The 21,715-nt window shown below is 41.3% G+C and overlaps 1 protein-coding gene across 1 annotated transcript in view; it reads left to right on the forward strand.

Annotated features, from left to right (window-relative positions):
* Positions 1 to 1,182: 1,182 nt before the first annotated feature.
* PLB1 (phospholipase B1) overlaps positions 1,183 to 21,715 on the forward strand; it is a 76,243-nt gene continuing 55,710 nt past the window's right edge. The window contains exons 1-14 of the mRNA XM_072857736.1: positions 1,183 to 1,189; positions 1,304 to 1,362; positions 2,834 to 2,874; positions 3,805 to 3,848; positions 4,821 to 4,905; positions 5,406 to 5,457; positions 6,647 to 6,733; positions 7,217 to 7,279; positions 8,609 to 8,691; positions 11,575 to 11,653; positions 12,316 to 12,420; positions 13,964 to 14,056; positions 20,227 to 20,295; positions 21,122 to 21,202. Of these exons, the coding sequence (XP_072713837.1) occupies positions 1,183 to 1,189; positions 1,304 to 1,362; positions 2,834 to 2,874; positions 3,805 to 3,848; positions 4,821 to 4,905; positions 5,406 to 5,457; positions 6,647 to 6,733; positions 7,217 to 7,279; positions 8,609 to 8,691; positions 11,575 to 11,653; positions 12,316 to 12,420; positions 13,964 to 14,056; positions 20,227 to 20,295; positions 21,122 to 21,202 (948 nt within the window). The remainder of the gene's footprint in view (positions 1,190 to 1,303; positions 1,363 to 2,833; positions 2,875 to 3,804; positions 3,849 to 4,820; positions 4,906 to 5,405; positions 5,458 to 6,646; positions 6,734 to 7,216; positions 7,280 to 8,608; positions 8,692 to 11,574; positions 11,654 to 12,315; positions 12,421 to 13,963; positions 14,057 to 20,226; positions 20,296 to 21,121; positions 21,203 to 21,715) is intronic.

The raw sequence follows: 21,715 nt of genomic DNA on the forward strand, positions 1-21,715 counted from the left end.
GTCCTCCGACTGGGGAGTAGGGGGTGGGGGGGGACTGTGGTGGCCCTTGTCGCAATATAGATTTCACCTTTATGTAGTAGTGATGATCAGCTAGCCAAACGTGGTCATAGTGATGAGGGAAGCCCTAGCCAAGTCACCCCGGCAGGTGGGGGGGTTGTCTTTCATCTCTCTTTAAAGTACTAGATGTTGGGCCATACCTACAGTCAGGATGTAGGAGGGCATTAAATAACGTTCCTAGTGGTACTAAGCTGTCTCCCTGAGTGAATAACATCACTCACTCATATCCTTGCCCCAAATGCAACTCTTCTTTTTTTCCCCTCTTTAGTGCTTTCTGTGATCACCTGGGAATTTTGCCCGTTGCCAAGGACCCAGAATTGGTTCATTCTGCCTTTCCCGTTGCATATTGGAGATGTAGCTTTTTGTTGTGTCTGTTGGGTGCCCTTTGGCATGTGAAGATGTGTGCAGTAGCTGCCCTTATGACTTCTTCCAGATTAAGCACTCACTGTTTGCAGCAATGGATGTAACAGGTTGTGTTTAGCACATTTCATTGTTTGCTTAGGCCCAGTTCTGTGGCAATCAGTAAGAAAACTGAGCCAAAAGTGTCAAGTTTTGAAAGGGTGGATTTGAAAATGCAGCTGTCCAGATCTGTGTTCCCATGTATTTCTAGCAGAGGCATAATTGTTCTTTAAAATTGCTTTTAGGACCCCTTCCACAAATTCCCTTGTTAGATCTAAGCAATCAACCATATTTATTTCTTTATGTCAAAGGCTCTAAGAAGCTTCCAGTTTTCATGTGAGCAGGCAACGTTACCTGAGACCCCTTCATCTTCAGGTTTGTATTTGATATCCCTGTAGAGGCTTTCCCTCCCAAAATTATTTGAGAACGGGCTGGGGGAGAAATCAGCTGTTTGAGGGGATGCATATGTGTGGGATGTGTCTGAAGTGGAGGTAGGCTCTACAAACTCTGTAGTTTTTTGTTCTATTCATAATTACTTTTCTACCTTAGTTTCTTCAGCTTCTAATTGAGGATGCCGCTATTACTTAAATCATTCACAGCGGTGTTTTGTGATCTCTTCTTGCTTGATGGTTGAGCATTTCAGTGCATCTTAGCAACCAAAGTATTTACTGAACACCTGAGTAAAGTTTCTCATCCTCTCTGACTCATTTAAAACTGCCAATCGAAATGATCAGTATAGACTTCTTACGCTTTAATCAATTTTGTTACGTTTTAGTATACTGGTGAATGTAATTTTCTGTCAAGGTTACTGCTCTTTTTTAACCTGAAGTCTTTCACTTTTCTGCAGTTCATGCTCTGAGGCCAGCTGACGTTAAAACAGTCACTGCAATAGGAAGTTTGCAAAGAGTAAGTACAAGCGGGAAGTCTGCTGAATGTGACCCATTTCCTCCGTTGTGATGATGAAGTGAGCTGATGATGTAGTTTGGGGTCCCAGTTAGGGCGTTCAGGACTTGACTCTTTCTGCAAGCATCAAAGGCTTCTGGTGAAAAACGACTGGAAATACCTGCTGTTCAGTGTTCCAGTATACCCCGAGTCTAAAAATAGCGAGCTGACTTCGTGCAGCAGGAAATGTGATCACAGTGCCCTTGCAGAGAACCATGATGTTTGATTAGAGTGCTTGGATTTTCCTAACAATGAGTATAACAGATCGAATAACTGGAAGAAGCAGCTGGGAAAATTCAAACTGGAAAAAAGTACGATTTTGGTGATCACCATTAGAACAAAGTATCGAGAAATGCAGTAGATTTTCCATCCTGTTGAAGTGTTTTCCGTAGAGACTGGTTTCCTATCTCGAAGGCAGAAGCTCTAGAATAATCACAAAGATATACTTCTGATGTATAAATCACTGGGTAAAGTTCTCCTGCCTGTTCTAATACAGTCAGATTTGGATGACCTTTACTTATTTTAATAGTTGGAAGTGAATATCTGAAATAGATTTCAGGCCCAATTAAAAGCATTTAACCACAATTCTCAAGCTTTGAGGAAGTGTAGAAATGCACGTTGGGCAAAAATTGGTAGCCGTTGCAGGGGCTGCAACTGCGAAGAAATGGGGGAGATTCTCCCATATCACAAAACAACTTTGAAATTTGAGGTGGTATTCATCAAGACATCATACTTTTCCTTGGATGAAAGCTTCCCATTAGAAAATCGGCACTCCTGGACTCCTTATGAGTCCTCTTTGGAAGAAAATAATTGTCCTAAATGCAAAAGTGCTTCACCCATATCAGATTGCCCTTTAGAGCAAGTTTTTTTTTGAGCTAATGTCTTTGTTGCTTGTGGATGGTGCCACAGAAAAACATATAAATGATCTTCTTTTAAGGAATGTCCGCTTTCCTAGAGCAAACATCTCTGTCCCTGTCTCCTCCTCAGACTCTCTGAAATCAATGAAGTTCCTCTGTTTATGTTAAGGGTTTTTTAACAGACGCCATACTGGCTGAGTGCCATCCATGTAAATTATCTAAATTACTTCAGGTCATGTCCCTTGTTGAAAAGGAGTAGATCCAGAGAAATTTGGTTTAGAACAGCATTTCATTTCACTGAATTTGAATTCAACTAGTCAAATTTTATTTTAAGCTATATGTAATAAATTCATTAATGAAAGCAGTAACTAAGAAAGGATTACCAGACTATGAAAAGACGCTGTAATAAGGAAGGTCTGGAAAATAATTTAAATCTGTAAGTAACTACAACACAGTGGAGAAAAGTATGTAGAAAACAATGCTATCTATAACAGGAGTGGAATAGGGCAGGGGAACAGCGTATCTAGAGCTAGTTTACCCTTTGCTTAATACTATTCTTATTGCTTGCTTGTTCACAGACACCAGGATCTGGTGTATATCATGAGGATTTACTCCAAAGGTAACAATGAATTATTATAATAATTGTATTATAATACATATATAGAATGTATTATAATAATACAATAACAATAGCATTGATAAGTGTCGTGATACTAATTTATACAGTATCATGGTGCAGGAATTAGGCCCAAGCAATTCTTGTTATTGTTTTCTAGAGAGGAGGAGAAAGCCTATATAAAATATAAAGGATTTTGAGACACTGGATCCTTCCCCATCCTTAGTTAATAGAAATTCTTTGTACTTATGCAAGATATAGAACTACCTTACAGTTGCAATAACCTTGATTTAAGAATCATTGCTACATGATGAAGTAAATATCATCATCCACTAGTTAGAGACTAGAAAGCAGGGATTTATCAAAGCAAAGAAAGAACCCAGGAATCCTGATGCGCTGTCCTCTGCTTGCATGATTCCCAGTGCTTCATGGACAAGCCTTACCTCATTTTCTTCTTTCATGCCCCCTTAGCTGATCTAAATCAGTGAGTGGACATATGGCTAAAGCCTGTAGATGCAAGTCTGTGTAGCTCTTTTGAGTCATAGCATTCCAGAGAAGGATTTGGCCCTGCACAGACAAACTTTAAAAGACTAATTTTTTTAAATGTTTGCACAAACATCCGCGTCCACTTGTATATGGGTGCACACAGAGAGGTCCCTGTGTTACTTGTATGCATAAGCACAATTACTGCAACATGCAGAGCATACAGAGACACAAAAAATTGAGATCTAAGACTGTGTTCTTGCTCAGCAGTAGCTGATGACTTGACTGTTTTGGGGAAAGAAAGGCCCTATTCTTAATTTCAGCAGCTGCCATGAATACACACTCTGAGCTGTAGCGTAGCTAATAAGAAATTGAGACTGTGCTGTAATATAATTTTTCTTTGAGAAACGGAATAACAGCAACTTCCTGTTTTCTCTTCCCTTTCTATAGCACAGGAAAGAGCCTCCTTGAAGTAAGCGTGGAAACGTTAGCAGGTGCGTCTTGCTGTCACACTGAAACTCGAGCAAATTGATTGAACAGCATGCTGGCAGGAGCTCCAGGGCTTTGCTGGGCTGCAGAGCAGGTGCAGCACGAGCACGCTGCAGGCATGTAAGGGAAGGCTGAGGGACGGTGTACTTCGGGGACATGAATACAGCCAGGCTGGGTTATCTATGCTGGCTTTGAAGAGACTGTCCGGGTAGACAAATAGCTGTGAAGAAGGGGTGCCGCAGACCGCTGCAAGAGTTTTACATGCCCAACAGGGATTTTTGGGCTGCTACTACTATCCACGCCACAGTCCCTGCTGGTGTGTGCTTGCTGCCCATGCTAGCCCAGTGAAATCTTGTGTGGGTTTGCCTGTCCAGTACTCTTTCTGCTGCCATGTGTTCAGGATTTACACTGGGGCTGCCATAGATGCACCACATACGTGAATTCATCATCTGTTAGCTGGCTCTGAAGGCAGCCTTGACTTGTTTGAAGGGTGTTGCAAGTAAAATCTACAGGTCCACTGAAATGCTGTGTTGAGTGGTGGATAGCTCCAGGGTCCTCCCCTCCAAATCTTCTTCCTAGTGTCCATGTCACCTCCATTTCCCTGTGAAAGGGGTTTAAAACCTGGCAACTCCTCAGCGCTTCAGGAGGCTGTCTCTGGGTAGCCCTTCCCAGTAGCTTCATTTCTACAGCTGCCTATATTTAAATCCACCTACGCTACTTGTGGCTGACATGAGAGATGGGGATGGAGGTGTCTGACCTGAGTCTGGACACAAACTCCACATCAAACCTCCACTTCAGAAGGTGAGGAGCAAAACCAGCAAGAACAGCTGCAGAGGGGCTCGGGCGTACCTCCCATGCCTGCCAAGAGATCCTCAGACTTTACGTTTTCTGGCTGTTTTAGTTCTGTTGTGTTTGTAGTGAAATGGCAGAGTAGCAGTCCCTTGTATGCAGAAATCTAACCTGTGTATGTCCTTCAGCTCTCATTAGCAGTTTTAATCCCTTGGTCCTACACCTGCCTCCTCCACCTGGCACAAAGGAATTGACATCAGACAGTCAAGCCATGTAAGTCTGAGGGGTTTTTGGCTGGGCAGTTGATTTACAGCTGGCAAGGTGGACACAGAGTATGTTCAGTACTGGCAGAGGCTGCACAGACTCCAGGGACAGACTCTGCCACTGTGGCTCAGTTGTCACCTCCCAGAAGCAGGAGGAACAAAGCCCACTGTGTGCTTTGGGGTCTGGTTCACCTGACTTAACATCAGGGCTCCCTCTTTAGAGCTGCACAACAAATTTTTGGCTCAAATAGAATTAGAGGTGTGCCTACCAAGCTGTGCCTGCTGTTTTCATCTAAGTGCACATGTCTGAAAGTGAGATGCCTGAATATGAGCTAATCACCCCAGGCTCTCTGTGTAGCACAGACAAGTGTCTAATCTTAACGCATTTAGCAGAGAAAAGATTAATCCCACCTGAAGTCTCAAATGTTGTTTGATTTAATGGTAAAAATCAGTCAAAGCTTTACCCTCACTGATGCTTTCATAGTTTCTCTTTTCCTTTCTGCTTTTCAGAGACCTCCTGCATCAAGCTGAAGAAACAGTGAAGCTCATGAAAGAGAATCAGGTTTGTTTAAAGCACAGGACAATTCAGAGAGCTTGGTGTTGAAGCAGAAAAAGGAAGAAATGTGATTAAATACTTTAAACAGCACTCAAATCTCTTCAAAATAGAAGATGCTGTTTCTTGAGGTTAACGGACTTTGGTCTTTCTGTTGTAAATAAGAATCAATTCTGTACCTTTCAAGTACAGAGTTTTGTTCTTGAAAGTATCCCACCTGGTTTGCGTTTGTCGGAGTGGCTGAAGAGCTTGGTAGGGAAGCCAGTACGTTTGTTTTCTATTGGTTAAGGATGTGAGACCTCTGCTAGCTCCACTCCAGGGTTTCTGAGAAGCCAACCCAAAATAATAATTCTCAGTATTTGTCTCTTCAGTTTCCTCTTGGTCTTTTAGGATCATATTTTCAAAAAGGACAGTAAAGACCTAGATATGCTTTGGCTGATGTCAGTGGTTGACGCTGGTGAAAGCTTGAATTATCACTCATGGCTGAGTGCTTTGTAAATCCCATCTTGGAGTTCTACGCATTCGTTTTTCTTCTATTCTTAACCCCAAGGCATGTTATTTTGTAAAATGATCTTGACATAATGGGAAAATGTAATTGCCAAGGCGATTCTGCTGTTGCCTCTTTGCTCTACAGGGAGCCCATCGGATTGTTTGTACATGCATTTAGCGTACATTTTTGTGGAACCGAGTGGTTCTAACCGATGTTTTTCAGGATTGGTGAGAACTGCCTAATAAACATAGCACAGCTGAGCAGGGCTCTAGCTCTCAGATTTTTGCTCCAGTCTTCATCCCACTAGTGTGACCCAGTCTCAGCAGTTCAGGAACATTAACCCTGTCAGCAAGCTGCAACAGTGACAGAAAGAAGCAGCATCAAGCTCTGTGCTAAGCTGTGCATGCCCATCTCCTCCAATAGACTTTCCAATGGCAGCAGCAATTTCTGGCTCTAACCTGAGCTTTTTATAGGTGTCTGTTCAGCTTTAATTGCAGCATTTGCTGCCTAACCATTCATCTGCTGTCTCCTGTTGGGAAAAGCTGGATGGTTTGTCAAATGGAAATGATCAAGGTGGCCAGGGTTGTGTCATGGACTACTGCTTGGTCTTGCTGATTTAAAGCCATAGCAAATCTTGTGTGAGAAAGGAAAATAGCCAATAGGTCTTTTATCATCCCATTCCTTTAATTTTTTTTTTTTTCCTCCCAGATGATGGACTTCCAAAATGACTGGAAACTGATAACAGTTTTTTTTAGTGCTGAAAACCCGTGCTCTTCCTGTGCCTCCACACAACTGGTAAGCTTTTCACGAGGTGGTTTAACAGTCAAGGCAGGTGGTTAAGACACTTTCCCAAGCTCTGCTCTCTGCCATAGTAAACCAAAGCAGTAGCTGGTTCCAGGATGTTGGAATGACTCTATCCAGTGATGTAAGCACCTGGGACATTTTTTTAAATTTATTTATAAACACGTGTACTTAATTTGTGACCCCAAGTCTGAGATGCCTTAGTAGAACAGCTCTTTTTCACCTTCAAGTCTAAAGACACTTTCTCCTCCATTCCTGTCCTTTTTATTATATGTTAAGTTGTCTAATTATAGGCAGTTAAATTACAATAATAGTTCCATGTTTTTTCCTTTGTGCCGGCTAAGGCTGAATCCAGAATATAGTTGTCGTTGATAACACTTCAGTACACAGCTCAATACACAGGGTTTGTGACTTTTGGCGAATTGATAACTTTGGTTTTTCTACTAGTTTTGATGGCATTTCTCATCTCATTTACAGAAGAACTGCATATTGGACAACCTGGAAAAACTTAAAGCTGTCTTGGATTTTTTGTATAAAAAGGTAAGATTTATTCACCAACCTTGAATACCTGAATCCTTTGCTGATTTTTCCAGTCTCCCTTACTGGACTAGGGCTTGTACCACTGTTCAGGTGACTTAGAACACCAGTCTCATTGACTTCAATCCACTGGCTTCATTCATTGTCAATAAGTGTTTTATTCATACTTTTAAAAAGCTGATGCACGCAAACAGAAAGGATGGATGGATAACTGCTTCATTTTGCAACACAAGCTGATGTACCACTCAGTCTTTGGGTTTTTTAAGTGATTTCTATTAAAAATGGAGCACATCTGTCTAGGTCTGAAAGTCATTCATGTTTAGCAGAGCAGTTTGTGAAAATAACTGATATCTAATTACTGGATGTGTGGAGCTACCTAGGCAGTGTACAGGCTGCTAACTACCTGGTGATAACTTTTACAGACCAGGGAAAATGCCCATTAAAAATATGTATAATGGATGTTTTTTCCTATTATGTATTCATTTTAAGATCTCAGCATTTCTAAAGGTTTTCTAGCTGGCTGAGCTAAGAATTATCCACTTATCTAGGATGGTTTCTGGGAAATGCTCTGGACTGAGTCTTACTCCCTAATGAACAGTAGACTAGATGCAGATATATCACTACTAAAGCAGACTATTAACTGTTTATCTGAAGTATTTCAATAGCATCTTCCAAGAATCTTGTTTTGCTGGATTGAAGGCCTAAAGGGTATTCTAAACCTGCTACAGTTTGATTGCATCAGGCCACAACCACTCATTTTTCTCAGACTGATTTCAAAAAATATTTTGTACAGGTGAAGTTCCACCCACGCATTCTCTTCAGATTCTCTCCACTATTATTTCCAGAATCTGTTTATGTGCACTTGTAAAAGTGAAATATCATTATGTAAATGGAAAGCTGCTTTCTGCTTGGGAGAGAGGTGAGGTGGGATGCACGAGTGCTTATGCTATTCTGTTATACAGGACTGGGTATTATACATACCCAGCTTTGCATTGGTATGTTGCCACAAAAACGGTAGTTCCTAGTTCATTTGAGTTCAATTTAGTTGGCTGGTGGCCACTTTGGTTATGTAAAATGAATTGCTGGGTCTCACAGTCAAGATGTCACAGTCACAAGTACTTCACAAATGATGATCAACGTTATTCTAGATGGCAGGCATAGGAGCAGGGTTCAGGACGGAACTGGCAAAGATTTAGATCATTGATTTTATGCACGCAGAATCTCAGGCCAGAGATTATGCATGTTAAGCTGTAGTAGTAATTTACCATTATTGCTTCTTGCCGATCTTTAACTGCAAATATAATGTGATTAATTTTTACTTTATCACTGCAGGTTCCCAAGGCCTTTGTAAATCTGGTGGATTCTACTGAGCTCACAACTTCCTCTTTTGCATGCCAAAATTACAATAATGCCAGGTAACAGAGGTTCCTTTAAATTCTTGACACTGTCTCCTGCTAGTGTTCAGTCACATAGATATGTATATGTATTGCCTTTATAACTAAGGTAGAGTCTTCTGAACAGTTTTTCTGCCCTTAATACAAAAGTATGTCAAAGATTTTAGGTCTCCACTTTGTTTCTGATAAACTTTCTCTGCAAGGCATATTTTTACCAGGAAGAGTAGGTGCATTTAATCCTGCCAATTTGGATAGCATATGTTTAAATATTGCCCACTGTGGTTGTGGTGGGCACAACCACAGCCTCTCGTTCGCTTCCCTTTTTACCAGCCCCCCAGCAGGACAGGGGAGAGACTAGGAAGAAGGAAAGCAAGAAAATTCATGGGTTGAGACAAAGGCAGTCTAATAAATGAAAGAAAGAGGGGGGAAAATAAGTTACACAAAGGTAATCACTTACCACCTCCCACGAGTGGAGCAATGTCCAGCCAGTCTCCAAGCAACAGCGACCTTGGAAGCCAAAACACCCCTCTTCTTCCTCTACCTCAGTTTTTATTGCTCAGCATGGCTTTACATGGTATGGAATATCCAGTTGGCCAGTTCAGGTCGGCTGTCCCAGCTGTGTCCCCTCACATTCTCTTGCCCGCCCCCAGCCTACTTGCGGGGTGGGTCAGAGTGGGGAAAAAGAGAAAGCCTCAGTGCTGTACAAGCACTGTTCAGCAACAGCCAGAGCATTGGTGTTATCAACAGTTTTAGCCACAAATCCAAAACACAGCACCATATGGGCTGCTATGAAGAAAGTTAACTCCATCCCAACCAGACCCAGCACTATGATTATGGTCACAAGACTGCACAGTCTACCTACCCCCAGCTCTTTAGTCAGTGCTACTTCTGCCCTGCAACTCTCGAGTCAAAAACTCTGAAGGCTCTTTAAAAGTTTAAGTTTCTAGGTATCAGTGGTCACAAAAGGAATAACTGATCTTAAAGCACATTGTTAGGCTATGCGAAAGCTACTACTCGGGCTTAGGGTATGGTAGGATGGAGAACATCCAACTTGTCAGTTCCTTATGGTAACTGTGTGCCTAGATGCTTTCATCCATCTCCCTTTCTCAGTACCTTGTAACAAAAGTGTGAGTAGCTATGTCCCAATTTAGTATAGAGTAGGAGTGTGCACATGGACAGTTATGATGGAGTAGTTTACAGCTGATGAGATTACACTCCATTTTACTCCACAGTAATTTTTTTCCTGTGCCCGTGGCATAAGACACCATATGTACTAATATAGTCATCCTGAAGTGTTTCACAAGCTTTGCATGTATACAACCCGGGAGACATTCCATCAGTCAAGGAAGGGGTCTGGCTGCTGTATAACCACGTGCTTAACAACAAGGATAAGCAGAGGAGAAGCTTTCCTTGTCAAAAGCGATTGCATGGAGCATTCTAGCTTATTTCTCCTGCACAGACACTGAGGGGAAAAATGTGAGACAGATAGATGAGAGGTGGAAAAGATGGATTTAGAAATATGGGCCTTGCCATATATTGGAGGCCTTAAAGAATAAAATTAAATAGATCTAATTTTTTTTCCTCTGAGGAATTTTTATATTTTCTTTTCAACTTGAGGCAATTTGCTTTCTCATTGTCAGCATGCTCTTGTAGCTGTGTTTATCTGGTTGAACAGTTCCACCTGTTTGCAAGCCTTGTACTTCAATGTTTGGTAAACTCCTAGGTTCCTCTCAGGCTCAGATCGTGGTCCAGATAAGGGCCTCAGCATTTGGCTACCAAGTCCTCATTTTGAACTGTGCTTTGAGAGAAAAACATAAGCCCATACCAACAGATGAAATTTCAGGTGTCTAAGAGGAGAATAGTGGCTGACATTCCCAGTCCCATGTCAGTACCTAACTTTAGGCATTGATGTTTGGGACATAATAGGTATTTCAAGTTTCTTCCTTTATTAGTTTCTTACTAACTAGAAGTGTTGTCTGCACTAAAAGTAGTGCATGAACCACATTTTTAGGCATGTAACTCTCTTCATGTGTTGTATGAGGCTCTTCTGTTAGGCTTGGGTAAGATTCTGGTCCTGAGTTCATATTTCTTTCACTCACCAGCAGTGATGAAAGCACTTTAACAGAAAACTACCATTTTATAGGTTTAGCTAGAGTTCTGTGAAAATGAGAGAGTGTCTGATTCTGACAGGTACTTACTGCTTACATCTGCAAACCCCACAAAAAAGTTTCTCAGGTTCCAGTCCATCCAGGCAATTTCAACTGAGTATATCTTTGCTGGAACCAAACTAATCTTAAATGTATCTTACATTGTTCCTGTCTGCAGCCTTGGGAGAAGGTCTGAGTTCTCCAACTAGCTGCAGAAATACTCAGAATGCACATCTCACCTTGCAGGTCAGAAATTTGGCTGAGATTGGTCAGCTGCTTGACAGTGCCTGGCCATCCTTTAGCATATATAAGCTTTTGCAGCATTGAGCTTCCATCCACATTTCTAGATGGAGGTCTTGTTGCCAAATACTGAGGCAGAAGTTCCTGTGGAAGTATTCTGAGTGTGTTCAATTTTCCTATGTGTGACTATAGAGAGGGAAAAGTTTGAAAACTAGTGCCGCTGCTATTTTAAGCCTGAGCATGCTGCTAGCTTGTGAGACCCTGTGCTAGTCGAAGTCTGGCATATTTGTCATCTGAATAGGCTTTCAAATCAAGGAGCAATCCAGAGCTCTGGACATGGAAATATATATCATTCTATGTTTATATTAAAAATTAGGATGTTCCATGTAGCTTTCTCAATATATGCAACAATTTAGTCTTCAATACATACTTGTCAGTGGCTTAAAAGAGTTCATGCTATCTGTCTTGTTTATGAAAAGTTCATAATGTCTTTCATGTTTTTCATTCTTTTCTGCAGCAATCCAGGCAGGAATCAGTGCAATTGTGTTGGTGAACACTCCACATTGGATGATAACATACTGAGGTGGTCCTATCAGGTATGGCGTCTTCTGTGTTGCTTGGGTCTTATATTGCTAGACCTGTCTATTCATTTTCCAGACTGGACTGAAATGAGGAGTTAAGGGAGGAATAGCAGTGAGGAAGTTGAGTAACAGCCTTTTTACCACATGTCCACAGCAATCCTGACCCCATTTCTTACATCAGGAACATTGGAGATAAGTTCTGTCTATACCTGAGTGATCTTAGTATCTCTTGAAGTTTCTAATGACTATATAGCTTTTGGAAACCTAGGATTTGTCATATCCCATCAGAGAAATGATCTATCTTGTCCAGTAACTTGGCATCTGATGTAGAAGAGGGAAACTTTCTGTTAAGACAGTTAAGACAGTTGTGCTGGAATTCCTTTTAAAAATGACAGGGAGGCAATAAGCATGACATTTCATTGCCTTGCTAAGTTTGCTGCTCTTTCAAAGAAAATTATGATAAATCAGTGTAGCTTTCTCATAGCTACAAGGAGTTTCCAATTATTGTGTAAGAAGATTTCATTAAATTACTGTATTTATTCTGGATTACAGAATTTGATTATTGTGGTTTATTAGGGATGGGGATAATCTTAGTTCACTTTAAGCCCTGTCGAATTCCACATATATTACACTCTCTACCTGATAATACTCATCTGAGTAAATGGTTGTCTGTTCAGGATGCTTGGGAAAAACTGCTGGAGTCTGAGAGGTATGATCAAAAGGATGACTTCACTGTCATTCTTCAGCCTTCTCTCCAAGAAAGAAATCTGCTGCTCAGACCGGTGAGTAAACTCAAGTTGCTCCATTCTTTCTTGACTGCATCTGCTGAGACTGAGCACAATATTCAGACAGGTCTTTCCTGTCTAGGCTGTGTGTAATGCCAGAAGACAAAGGTAGTCAGGCACATGCAGAACACACTGCAGGATCAAACACAGAGGTCCTCAGGGTAGAGCTTGCTTCAAACAGTGCCAGTCAGGGATCCTGTGTCTTTTGAACGTTATGTTCCTTGGAGACATCAAGTCATGGCACCTCTGTAGATTGAGTGTCTGGAAACTGTCAGTGCTGCTAATTTTTCCATATCTTTGCAGTCATCAGCTCATTCATCCCTGATTATGCTCATGTATGTTTGAAAACAAAGGCAAAAAGAGGGTAACAAGAAGTATTTAAAAATGGGTAGGGGGAAAAAGATACAGGTTTTGTAAACTCTGTTGGAAAGTAGAGTTACCTCCCTGCAATGAGACTAATGCAGTCTGGGAACCTGGGAATGAATTTTGTGCAGATTTTATATTTGGTATAGCCAGTGGGGAATGAATATAGATAAGGTTGCCTGGGATGTCGGACGTGATTTTGCCACAGGTGATCTATAAAGGGAAGTTCAAAGGTCAAGGTTGTCTGAGACCTGGCAATGAAGAGGAATAATATCACTTACTAGATAATGGTTCACTCAGAGCAAGGTATCAAAATCCAACACATAACATTAGCTGGTTATTGTAAAATAGGTTGGTGGTAAGTCATGGTCTGGTTCCTGGGCATCATAACAGCTCCTTGAATTTGTGGTAATTCCATTGGTCCCCTCAGCTCAGTATCAGAATAAAATGGACTGGGAGAAGAAATTTGTCTTCCAGGAAGGTTGGGGTCTGCTGTGTTGTGAAATCTTCCTTTGCTGCTGGGTCTTCTTATGCCAGGCTTACTTTGTCGATGGTTGGCCCATATGCAAATGGCAGACTTTTAACTTTCATGGCATTACTTTTTCTCTTAGTAAATTGCTCTCTTATTGCCTTAAATGCCAACTTATATCATAAGTGGATTCTTTCTTTATTCTGATTTGTGGTACACCTGCAGGCCACCATGTGCAGTCTTCCAAACTCTTCCAACAGTCACTTTCATTTAAAAATAAGCATGATCTCTTAAGACAAATTCTGCACGCTTCCACTTTTTAAATGCATGTAAGTGTTAGCTAGACGAAGTGTTGTTTATTCCAAATCATTAATGTGATCACATCTGCATGTTTCCCTGATCTCCTATATGTCACTATTGTGATCGTGCTTTGCTGTTGCTCTGGTATTCTTGTCCTGTTGATGTGTGGTCCCTTCACTACTACCTTACAGCAGTAGGTACAGAAATCGCTAGAACAGCAGCATCTGTTCTGTCTTGACACACCAGCAGTAACTGAGATCAGCAACAAGTGGCTTAATGAGAGTACCAGAGATTGATATTCTTGTGGATATGAATATTATTTTATAGAATGAGACCTTTTGTGTCTGAATGTCTCATCTTTTCATACTCTTAAGTGTTTTCTCATGCTCAAAATGCTTTCTCTTTCAGGGCAGGGATGGTTTCATTACCACATCAAAGACACAAGTGGAAACTCTGGAAGAAGATTATACTTTCATGGCTGTGGGCCTCTGGAACAACATGGTACCACAGACACTGTTGCTTACTGGACTTAGCACGGATGCCTGGTAGCAACTCTACACTAGCCAGACTTTGAGTAGCAAGGAGGGAGGGGAAGGAATAATATAGGAAAGAAACATCCCGTGACAGCTATCCTCAGCTGTGCAGAGAGACTGCTCTTGAATAATGCTAAATGCCCTACAGTCCCAAGACAAATCTCTTGCTGTTCTGTAGCTGCTACTTACTATCAAGTGCTTTTTAGAAAGGTTTCCAAAGTAACCCTTTGGGAAGTCTCAAGGAGTACATGAGCTGTTACAGACCCTTCTTTTGCTAGTCTCACCCCTGTGACAGAGTGGCACAGTGACAACTGAGGCTCATCCTAACCTGAGATTATAGCAATTATACTCTTCCGCCTCCTCTGTCCTGTATCCATCCCCCTCTTTACTAATGAGTCTCATAAGGTTGTCTCCTCCTTAACCATCATCCTTCTGCTGCTGTTGCTCATCCTAAAAAGGTGATAGACAGCCTTGAGGAGCTCCTATTACTTCCTCAAGAGCTGAATGTCCTACCCAGCTGAGGAAAGCCAACAAATGGTGTCTTCTAATGGGAGGGAGAGGGTGTCTGAGAGAAACATGGACTTTCTGACCCACTCAAGCTTGAACACGATGACCAGTTCTGTAGGAGGCTGTTTCCTTCTGCAGGCTTGAGCTGCCGACACGCAGCATTTGCGTGTGTGACCGAGTGGATGCATGTACAGCTGGAAGGGTTTGCATTTTAAAATTTATAATGGGGGCAAGTGAAGAAACAGGAGTTGCTTTTCAATATGAATGAGATAAAAAAGCAGGCACGTGATTTTGGACTCACCAGAGCAAAGGATGTTACTGCTTAGTACATACCGTGTTTGGATATGCCCTGATATGAGTGGTTTTGGGTAAGATGTTGATTTTACTATTCTTTCTGACTTAGAAACTCTGCTTTTTTTTCCTAATAACCTTCTTATAACACACATAATCTTTTTTTAATGAAAAAGAATCTGCAGTGACTAATTAAGTTAAAGACAAGACTTACTTTTTTTGCTTGTTTTGCAGTCCACATGTTAATAAGATTTTCATTTGAGAGTACCTACTATTCCTGTGTCTGTCCAAATTATCCTAAGCATGCAGGAAAAAAAGTCTGTACTGCAACTGCCTTTTAGTAAACCACATTTAAAAATAAATCAATGCAGATTGGCATGTTCTTGTTTCTATTTATGCTAATTCTGGCAGTAGTAATGCTGTTGTAGCCCTGATCATTTAAAGAAGCAGGATTTGCAGGAAGAGGCTTTTATTCAACCAGATAATATAGCTAGAAAAATCATACAGTCACTCTAATAAAAGATGTTATCTTTTAGTTAAAGTTAGTAGGACTTTAGTTAGTTAGTAGGAGCCAAAGAATTAAATATTGATCAGATGTTGAAGCTCTAACCTTGGAACAAATGTGCTGCATCCAGCTATCTCCTTTGCTGTTATCTGTGACGTTTCTCATGATGATGTCAAAGTTCCTACCCCAGATCTTCTATCTGGGCGTAAAATAGACGCCATGATAAGATGCACGTTGGCTTCTTTATTGTTGTTCTGCCTTGGCCTCACTAGGCAATTAGTTTCACTAGTTGAATGAGCAAAGCAGACACCAAAAGTCAGATTCCTGAAGTGTGAATTAAACATTCTCTCTGTTTCTGGCAGTTCTTTGTTAAGAAACTGAGTTACTTAAACTGCCCATGTCTTGGTGTCCCCATCAGTGTGGAAATATTTACCTAGATCACACAATTACCATCACTTAAACATGATCTGCAAGATGCTAGAAAGCGGTGTCATATCCTCCTCAGATACTAACCGTTATAAATATTGAAGCTAGTCAGGAGCAAGCCACACAAAGTATGAACATCCAATTTGTTGTGCAAAGTGGCCTTTTACATGTACTTAGCAGGGTTTTTCAGTCAGAAAATTTTTGAAATGAAATGCTGAATATTCTTTCAGCTAGTGCAGAAAATGAATGCTTTGGACTGGAGAGGGAGCACAGTGCCGCCAGTTTGCCAGCCCATTTTGTGCCTCTCCAGCAGGAATTGTTTGGGTCCAACTGAACCAAACTTGTCAGAATCTGAGAGCCATCTAATTGTGGCGATAGATCAGCCTGAGCTACTATGTTTTCTGGGGCTTATCAGTTGGAAACTGACCTCCAGCTTCGAGTAGTGTCCTTCATTTTTATCAGATTCTGCAATTAGCAGAGTTCATGTGCTTCTAATGGGCTTCACTTTCATTTTTTCCAAGTCTAGACTATATCTCTTTTTTTTTTTTTTTTCCTGTGGCTTCTTATTGTTCTGCTTTTTAGATTTCAGTTTATGCAGAATGCCAATACTTGGTGTCTTGAATAGTTTTTAGAAGGAGTTGTGATAGTATCATCCCCATTCTGAAACAGCTACATTGCCTTCTTCAAATCCAGACTCTAGAAGGGGACTTATCTTCTGAAGTTCACTAACTCAGGCAAACATACTCAGTTAACCCAGCCCTGATTTTTCTTTCCTGCCCTCTCAAATTCTTACACTTAGCTTGCAACAATTTCCTTCTGTCCAGAGGATTTTTTTTTTTTTCCTCACAGCTTCTGCCAGCAGAAGAGCCTTCCTCTTTCCCTCTGCTTCACTTTTCTGTCCATGTTTCCCCTTTTCTGCACAGACTTTATTTTGCCTCCTGGTCTCTGTCCTCGAGCATCCCATTCTTTGGTGTGTTACTCTATTCTTGTCACTTTAACTGCTAGGAGCATTTTGTGGAAACAGCAGAGGTGAACAACTATAAGCAAAATGAAGTGGTGCTTTTAAGCATGGCTGTGTTAGGGCCAGTTACCGAGTCTCAGGCAGTGAGCATGCTGAGGAGCCACCAGAACCAGAGAATTGTCGTAAAGGAGACAGCTACCAACTTGGCTTTATTTCAGTGTTTTTCCTCAGCGTGAGGTGGTTCCTCTAGCGAGGGGACAGCCTAGGTGATCTGGAGGAAGAGCAAAATGTGGCAAAACCACATCTTGCTACTGCTTTGAAGGGAGCCTACAGGAATGGTAGTATTCCCTTCACAACTCCTTTCCGCCTCTGTTTTCCTGCCTCCTCCTTGATTTAGTGAAATTTTCTTAGTACAGCTGGCAATCATCAGAAAGGCACCTTTCTGGGTAGGTTCCTTGTCTGCCTGTGATGGTATTCTGCCATGATGTGAAAGCAGACGATACAAAAGATGCTTTCAGTGTAAAAAGCACTGGCAGGCGTCCTCACCCAGTAAAGGTCACTCTGGTTCTACTGGGAAGTCCAGCGAATGGTTTATGCTGACAGCTTTAACAACCAACCAGAGCAACCCACAATGCAGTATTGGGAACTGATAGGAAATCAAGATCATGACTTGTTGAGCAGCAAACAGCAGAATAAGGAGGTGCCCAAGAACTGCATTCAGAGAGTTTCCTTCTTCCTGCTGTCTCCCAAGCTGCCCTTACCTTGTTTTGAGGCTTGGTACCAGCCTCTTTCTTGGAATGATTACCTGCTTATTGGCCAAAGGGCAAAACCTTGAAAATCTAGTGGCAATTGGCAGTTGGACTGCACTTCAGTCTGGCTGAGAAGCAGCTGAGCTAGCAGGTGCTAACGACTTGTCCTAGGCACGCCTGGATATTTTACCAAAACATTTCTAGCTATCTAGGAGCAATGCGATTCATACGCTAAGCACGTCAGAGAGCAGTCAGCAAAATGACGTCGGGTAGCTAGGAAAAGCTGAGAGAGGCTGATTGTTTACTTGGACAGCTTTAATGTTTACCACAGAGAGCCTGATTGATTAATTTTGGCAAATGCCTACAATTTTACCTCTGGAAATACATTCAGGGGCAACGCTCCTTTCATGTGTGTAAAGAACTTAGACAAGAAGTTCTTGCATTTGCCATTCTTTTATGTAACAGAAAAGACCACAAGAAAACTATCCTGCAACCAAGAGAGAAATGGAAACCAGGCAAGAACCCGAATGGGAACAGCACCGCAGGAGGCTGCTCGTGCCCCTCTTCTGCGTTCAGGGCTTTACGCTGACTTAGAAACTGCTGCGGTACCAGAGCAGACCCGCACACTAACCGGCCTGCGCGACAGATGTGCTAGAATTCTGGGGAGGTTTTGGCTGACTGCGATGCAACTTGGTGCCTGATTTCCTGAGCAGGACTTTGCAGCTCTGCTGCATGGGAGCTGTCGGTCTGTGCTGGGAGAACAGTGCCTCTGAGCCGTCCGGAATGAATTCCCTCCTGGAGAAATTCATTCTCATCACCCAACTCCCAACAACATACAAGTGTGTAATACTTGTTTGAAATTCATTCCTAGCCAAGAAATACCACCGTTGTCCCATCTTCTGTGGGATCATTCTGTGCTGGAAGAAGCATATTTTCTTTTAAGAATGTAATTAAATAGCTACTTTGTTTTGTCCTAGGAGGATGGGAAAGTACCAGCTCCCAAAGTACCTTTTCTCTAAGCTTCGTTATTTTGCATGTTTCGGGGACATTCCTTTTATTCCTATCTCTCTCTCAAAAAAGCATTTCTTCAAATGCTTCTTTCAAAGAATATCTAGCTCTGTAAACCTCTTCTCTATTTCTCTGAATTTTCCCATTATTTTCATTGATGGAACAACCAAAAGAGAATATAACGTTCCTGCCCAGAATGTATCGGTGATGTCAAGCCTGTTACTGCTGTATTTTTTCAGTGCCTTCAATCCTCTTTCTTCTGTAGTCCGCTGCTGCTGGTGCAAACTGAGCAGACATTCACTAAGGAAGCTAACCCAGTGGCCAACTCCTTTGGGTGTGATTGCAATTTAATTAGCACCCAGCAGGGTGCCCGAACAGGTGAAGTCGTTCTTTGTGGTATTTACCGCTTTGTGCTGTCAGTATGGAGGTTTGAATCATTCCATAATTTCTCATTAACAACGATCCTCCCTTCATCTTGTTAGAAGGCGGCCAACGAATATAAATATTATCAAGTCTCTGTGCAGAGTTGGAGCGCACCTTTTCATGTTGTCTAACCTGTATGAAAAAGTAGATAAGGAAACAGTTCTGGAAGGTGGGATAAACTAGCAAGCTTTTAGTTGCACAGGCTACAGCCACCGGAGGATTGGCGTGTGACCTTAATGTGTTGTATTCCATGTTTCTGACTTTGCTGCAAAATGAATTTGCAGCAGAGGGAGTACCTAAAGATAGTGCTCATAAGACAGAAGGCAGAAAGTTAGTGCAACATGTATGTATCACCAAATGGAAGATTTTTAGTTTTCCATTTGTATTGGGGATTTTGTACTTTCTGCTTCTGAGGTAAAGCAATGTGGACTTACCCAAACCTTCAGTGTATAATCTGAGTCAAAGCTGCATTTTCCAAGGAGTTTCAGTCATACCATTTTTACTTCAAAGTTTCAATCTACTCAGAGTTGCTTTTCCTCCCACACAAAACTTTTTAGTTTCTTTATACTTTTATATGAAAACTATAAACTGTAGAGAACTGAAGAAAGGTCTCCTAAGTGTGCCTTTCTCAAGTGGTCGTGAGCATGGTTTCACAGCCTGGGAGAAGACAAAAAACGTGTGGCGGATGAGGCCTGGGAGGATGGACAGACTGCTGCAAAGAGTTGTTACCTGGCAGCAGAGCTGTGGCAACCCACCTTTTGCTTTCTCGTACTCGGGCTGGAAAGTAAAAATGGCTTGCAAATCTCAGCAAAGTTTAAACTGCATACCATAAGGGAGGAAAACTAATCATGAAGGTGGTTTAAGCTATGCTTTTCTAGAGCACCTCCACAGTTACTGTGGTTGAGCTGATAAATAGCGACTTGACTGCAAGCAGCTGAATACTGTGGTAAGAGATCTGTGCCTTGTGGGCAAAACACTTAGAGGGTCAGCATTCCCAAGAGCAGAGTTAATGTGTGGATGCTTGTTTTAACGATGATGGGATGACAGGCTGATCATGTGAGAGGCCTTGTTTTCAGTTCCTTGCTTTTGTAGGTATACATGTGGTATGTTATACATAGATAAATATTTATCATAAGCAAAACAAGTTTTTAAATATATATACGGACGTGATGGAAAACTCCAGGCACTAGAGCCTTTGCGTTGCTGCTACTCTCTCTTCCCTCCCCCACACAGCATGTGTACAAGTCCTCTGTTCTCTCCCTTTCCAGATGGAGCCAGTTGGACGGAAGCAGCCTTACGATTTCACAAAAACGCTTCAGGTCCAGTGTCCATCTCAGGTAAAAGGGTTTCCCTATTACTGTGAGATTTTATGTACTCTTTGCAAAATTTCCAAGTTTTCAAATACTATTGTCATCTTCAGAAGTTCTTGGGAATATGTACTTACCCAAGATATTGCACTGTTAAAAATTCAGTGTTCTTAAAGTTCACTGATACAGGCTCTTTATTTTATAGGGATGAAACTCTGAAAACAAGAACTTCTGACAAAATTTAGTTAAATCATCTTACTGTGTCAGATTTTTTTTATTCAAGGTATAACTAGCTAATCTGAATTTATTAATTGCAGATATCAGGGGTCTATTAGCAGTATGAAAATCTGCATCAGCAATAAAATTGAATCCATGTGTTTTATATAATTTAGCTTTTCTGTGATTTGACTCTGTCTGCTGTCCAGTTTAACTATTTTAGTCCCTGGAGCTGTCAATAGCCCAGTAGTATCTTCAGGGTCTGAGCATCTCTGGTTCAAAGAACAGGTTCTTGAACACTTTTGTATTTAAGCTCTGACTTCAATAATTTGATAGTGATAAAATATTGCTGGCATCCAAAAGCTTCACTGAACAGCAATTAAAGTATCAAAGAAATTATGTGTTTTGTGAATTATGTGTTTTGTTTGATGTTAGATTTAAGGCAAGAGGTCGTGCTGTGCCTAGAGGATAGCAGGGCTTAATTTTCAGGTCTAACCTGGTTTACTTCACTAGTGCAATGTTCATTCAAAAAGTAATACTGTAAAGATTTTCTTCTCTTGGAAAATCTAGCCAGAAGACTTTAACATCAGCTGACTGTGTTTTCCCTAGCGTTGGTAAACATACTCTCTTCACTCTGCAGGAAAATCCATATTTGTTCACATATAGAAATAGTAACTACTCGTCTTCCCTGGAGACATCAAACACCAAAGAAACATCTCAGGTATAGTAGGACTGTTTGCATCATATGGACTGAGTGTATTCTAGGGAGTGGGGCAGGTGGGTGAGAGTGTGTTGTAGCCTAATTAAACAATGTTACCTGGGAAAACTAAATACAAAGATCCAGCTCTTTATTTCTATGCTTGACTAAATAGTCAGATGCTTAATAGCGCATTTTCTCCTTGGTGGATTTTGTAGAGTGTGATTTAAGGTAGATGTGTTCAGCCAGCCTAAACTAAGTCTTGCCTTCACTGTTAAGAACCTTTTTTAAACATCTGGATAACAATGTTAATTTCCTTGGGATAAGAAGATCGCGAAAATGGGGCCATTTAGTCCTGCCATGGAGGAAACTAGATCAGATCAGAATGACACCACTGTGTGGGTCTGATTTAATCTTGTTTATGCCATAGTAGAACTGAAGAACAATGGATTTTTCTTTTTTGTGAGATAGTTGCAGATTAGGTGTGCAGAGATAAACAGCCGTGCTTTTGGTTTGTTGGTTGTTTTTTTTTTGTGG

The sequence above is a fragment of the Ciconia boyciana genome, chromosome 3, assembly GCF_034638445.1.
Source record: "Ciconia boyciana chromosome 3, ASM3463844v1, whole genome shotgun sequence".
In the NCBI taxonomy this organism is placed as follows: domain Eukaryota; kingdom Metazoa; phylum Chordata; class Aves; order Ciconiiformes; family Ciconiidae; genus Ciconia; species Ciconia boyciana.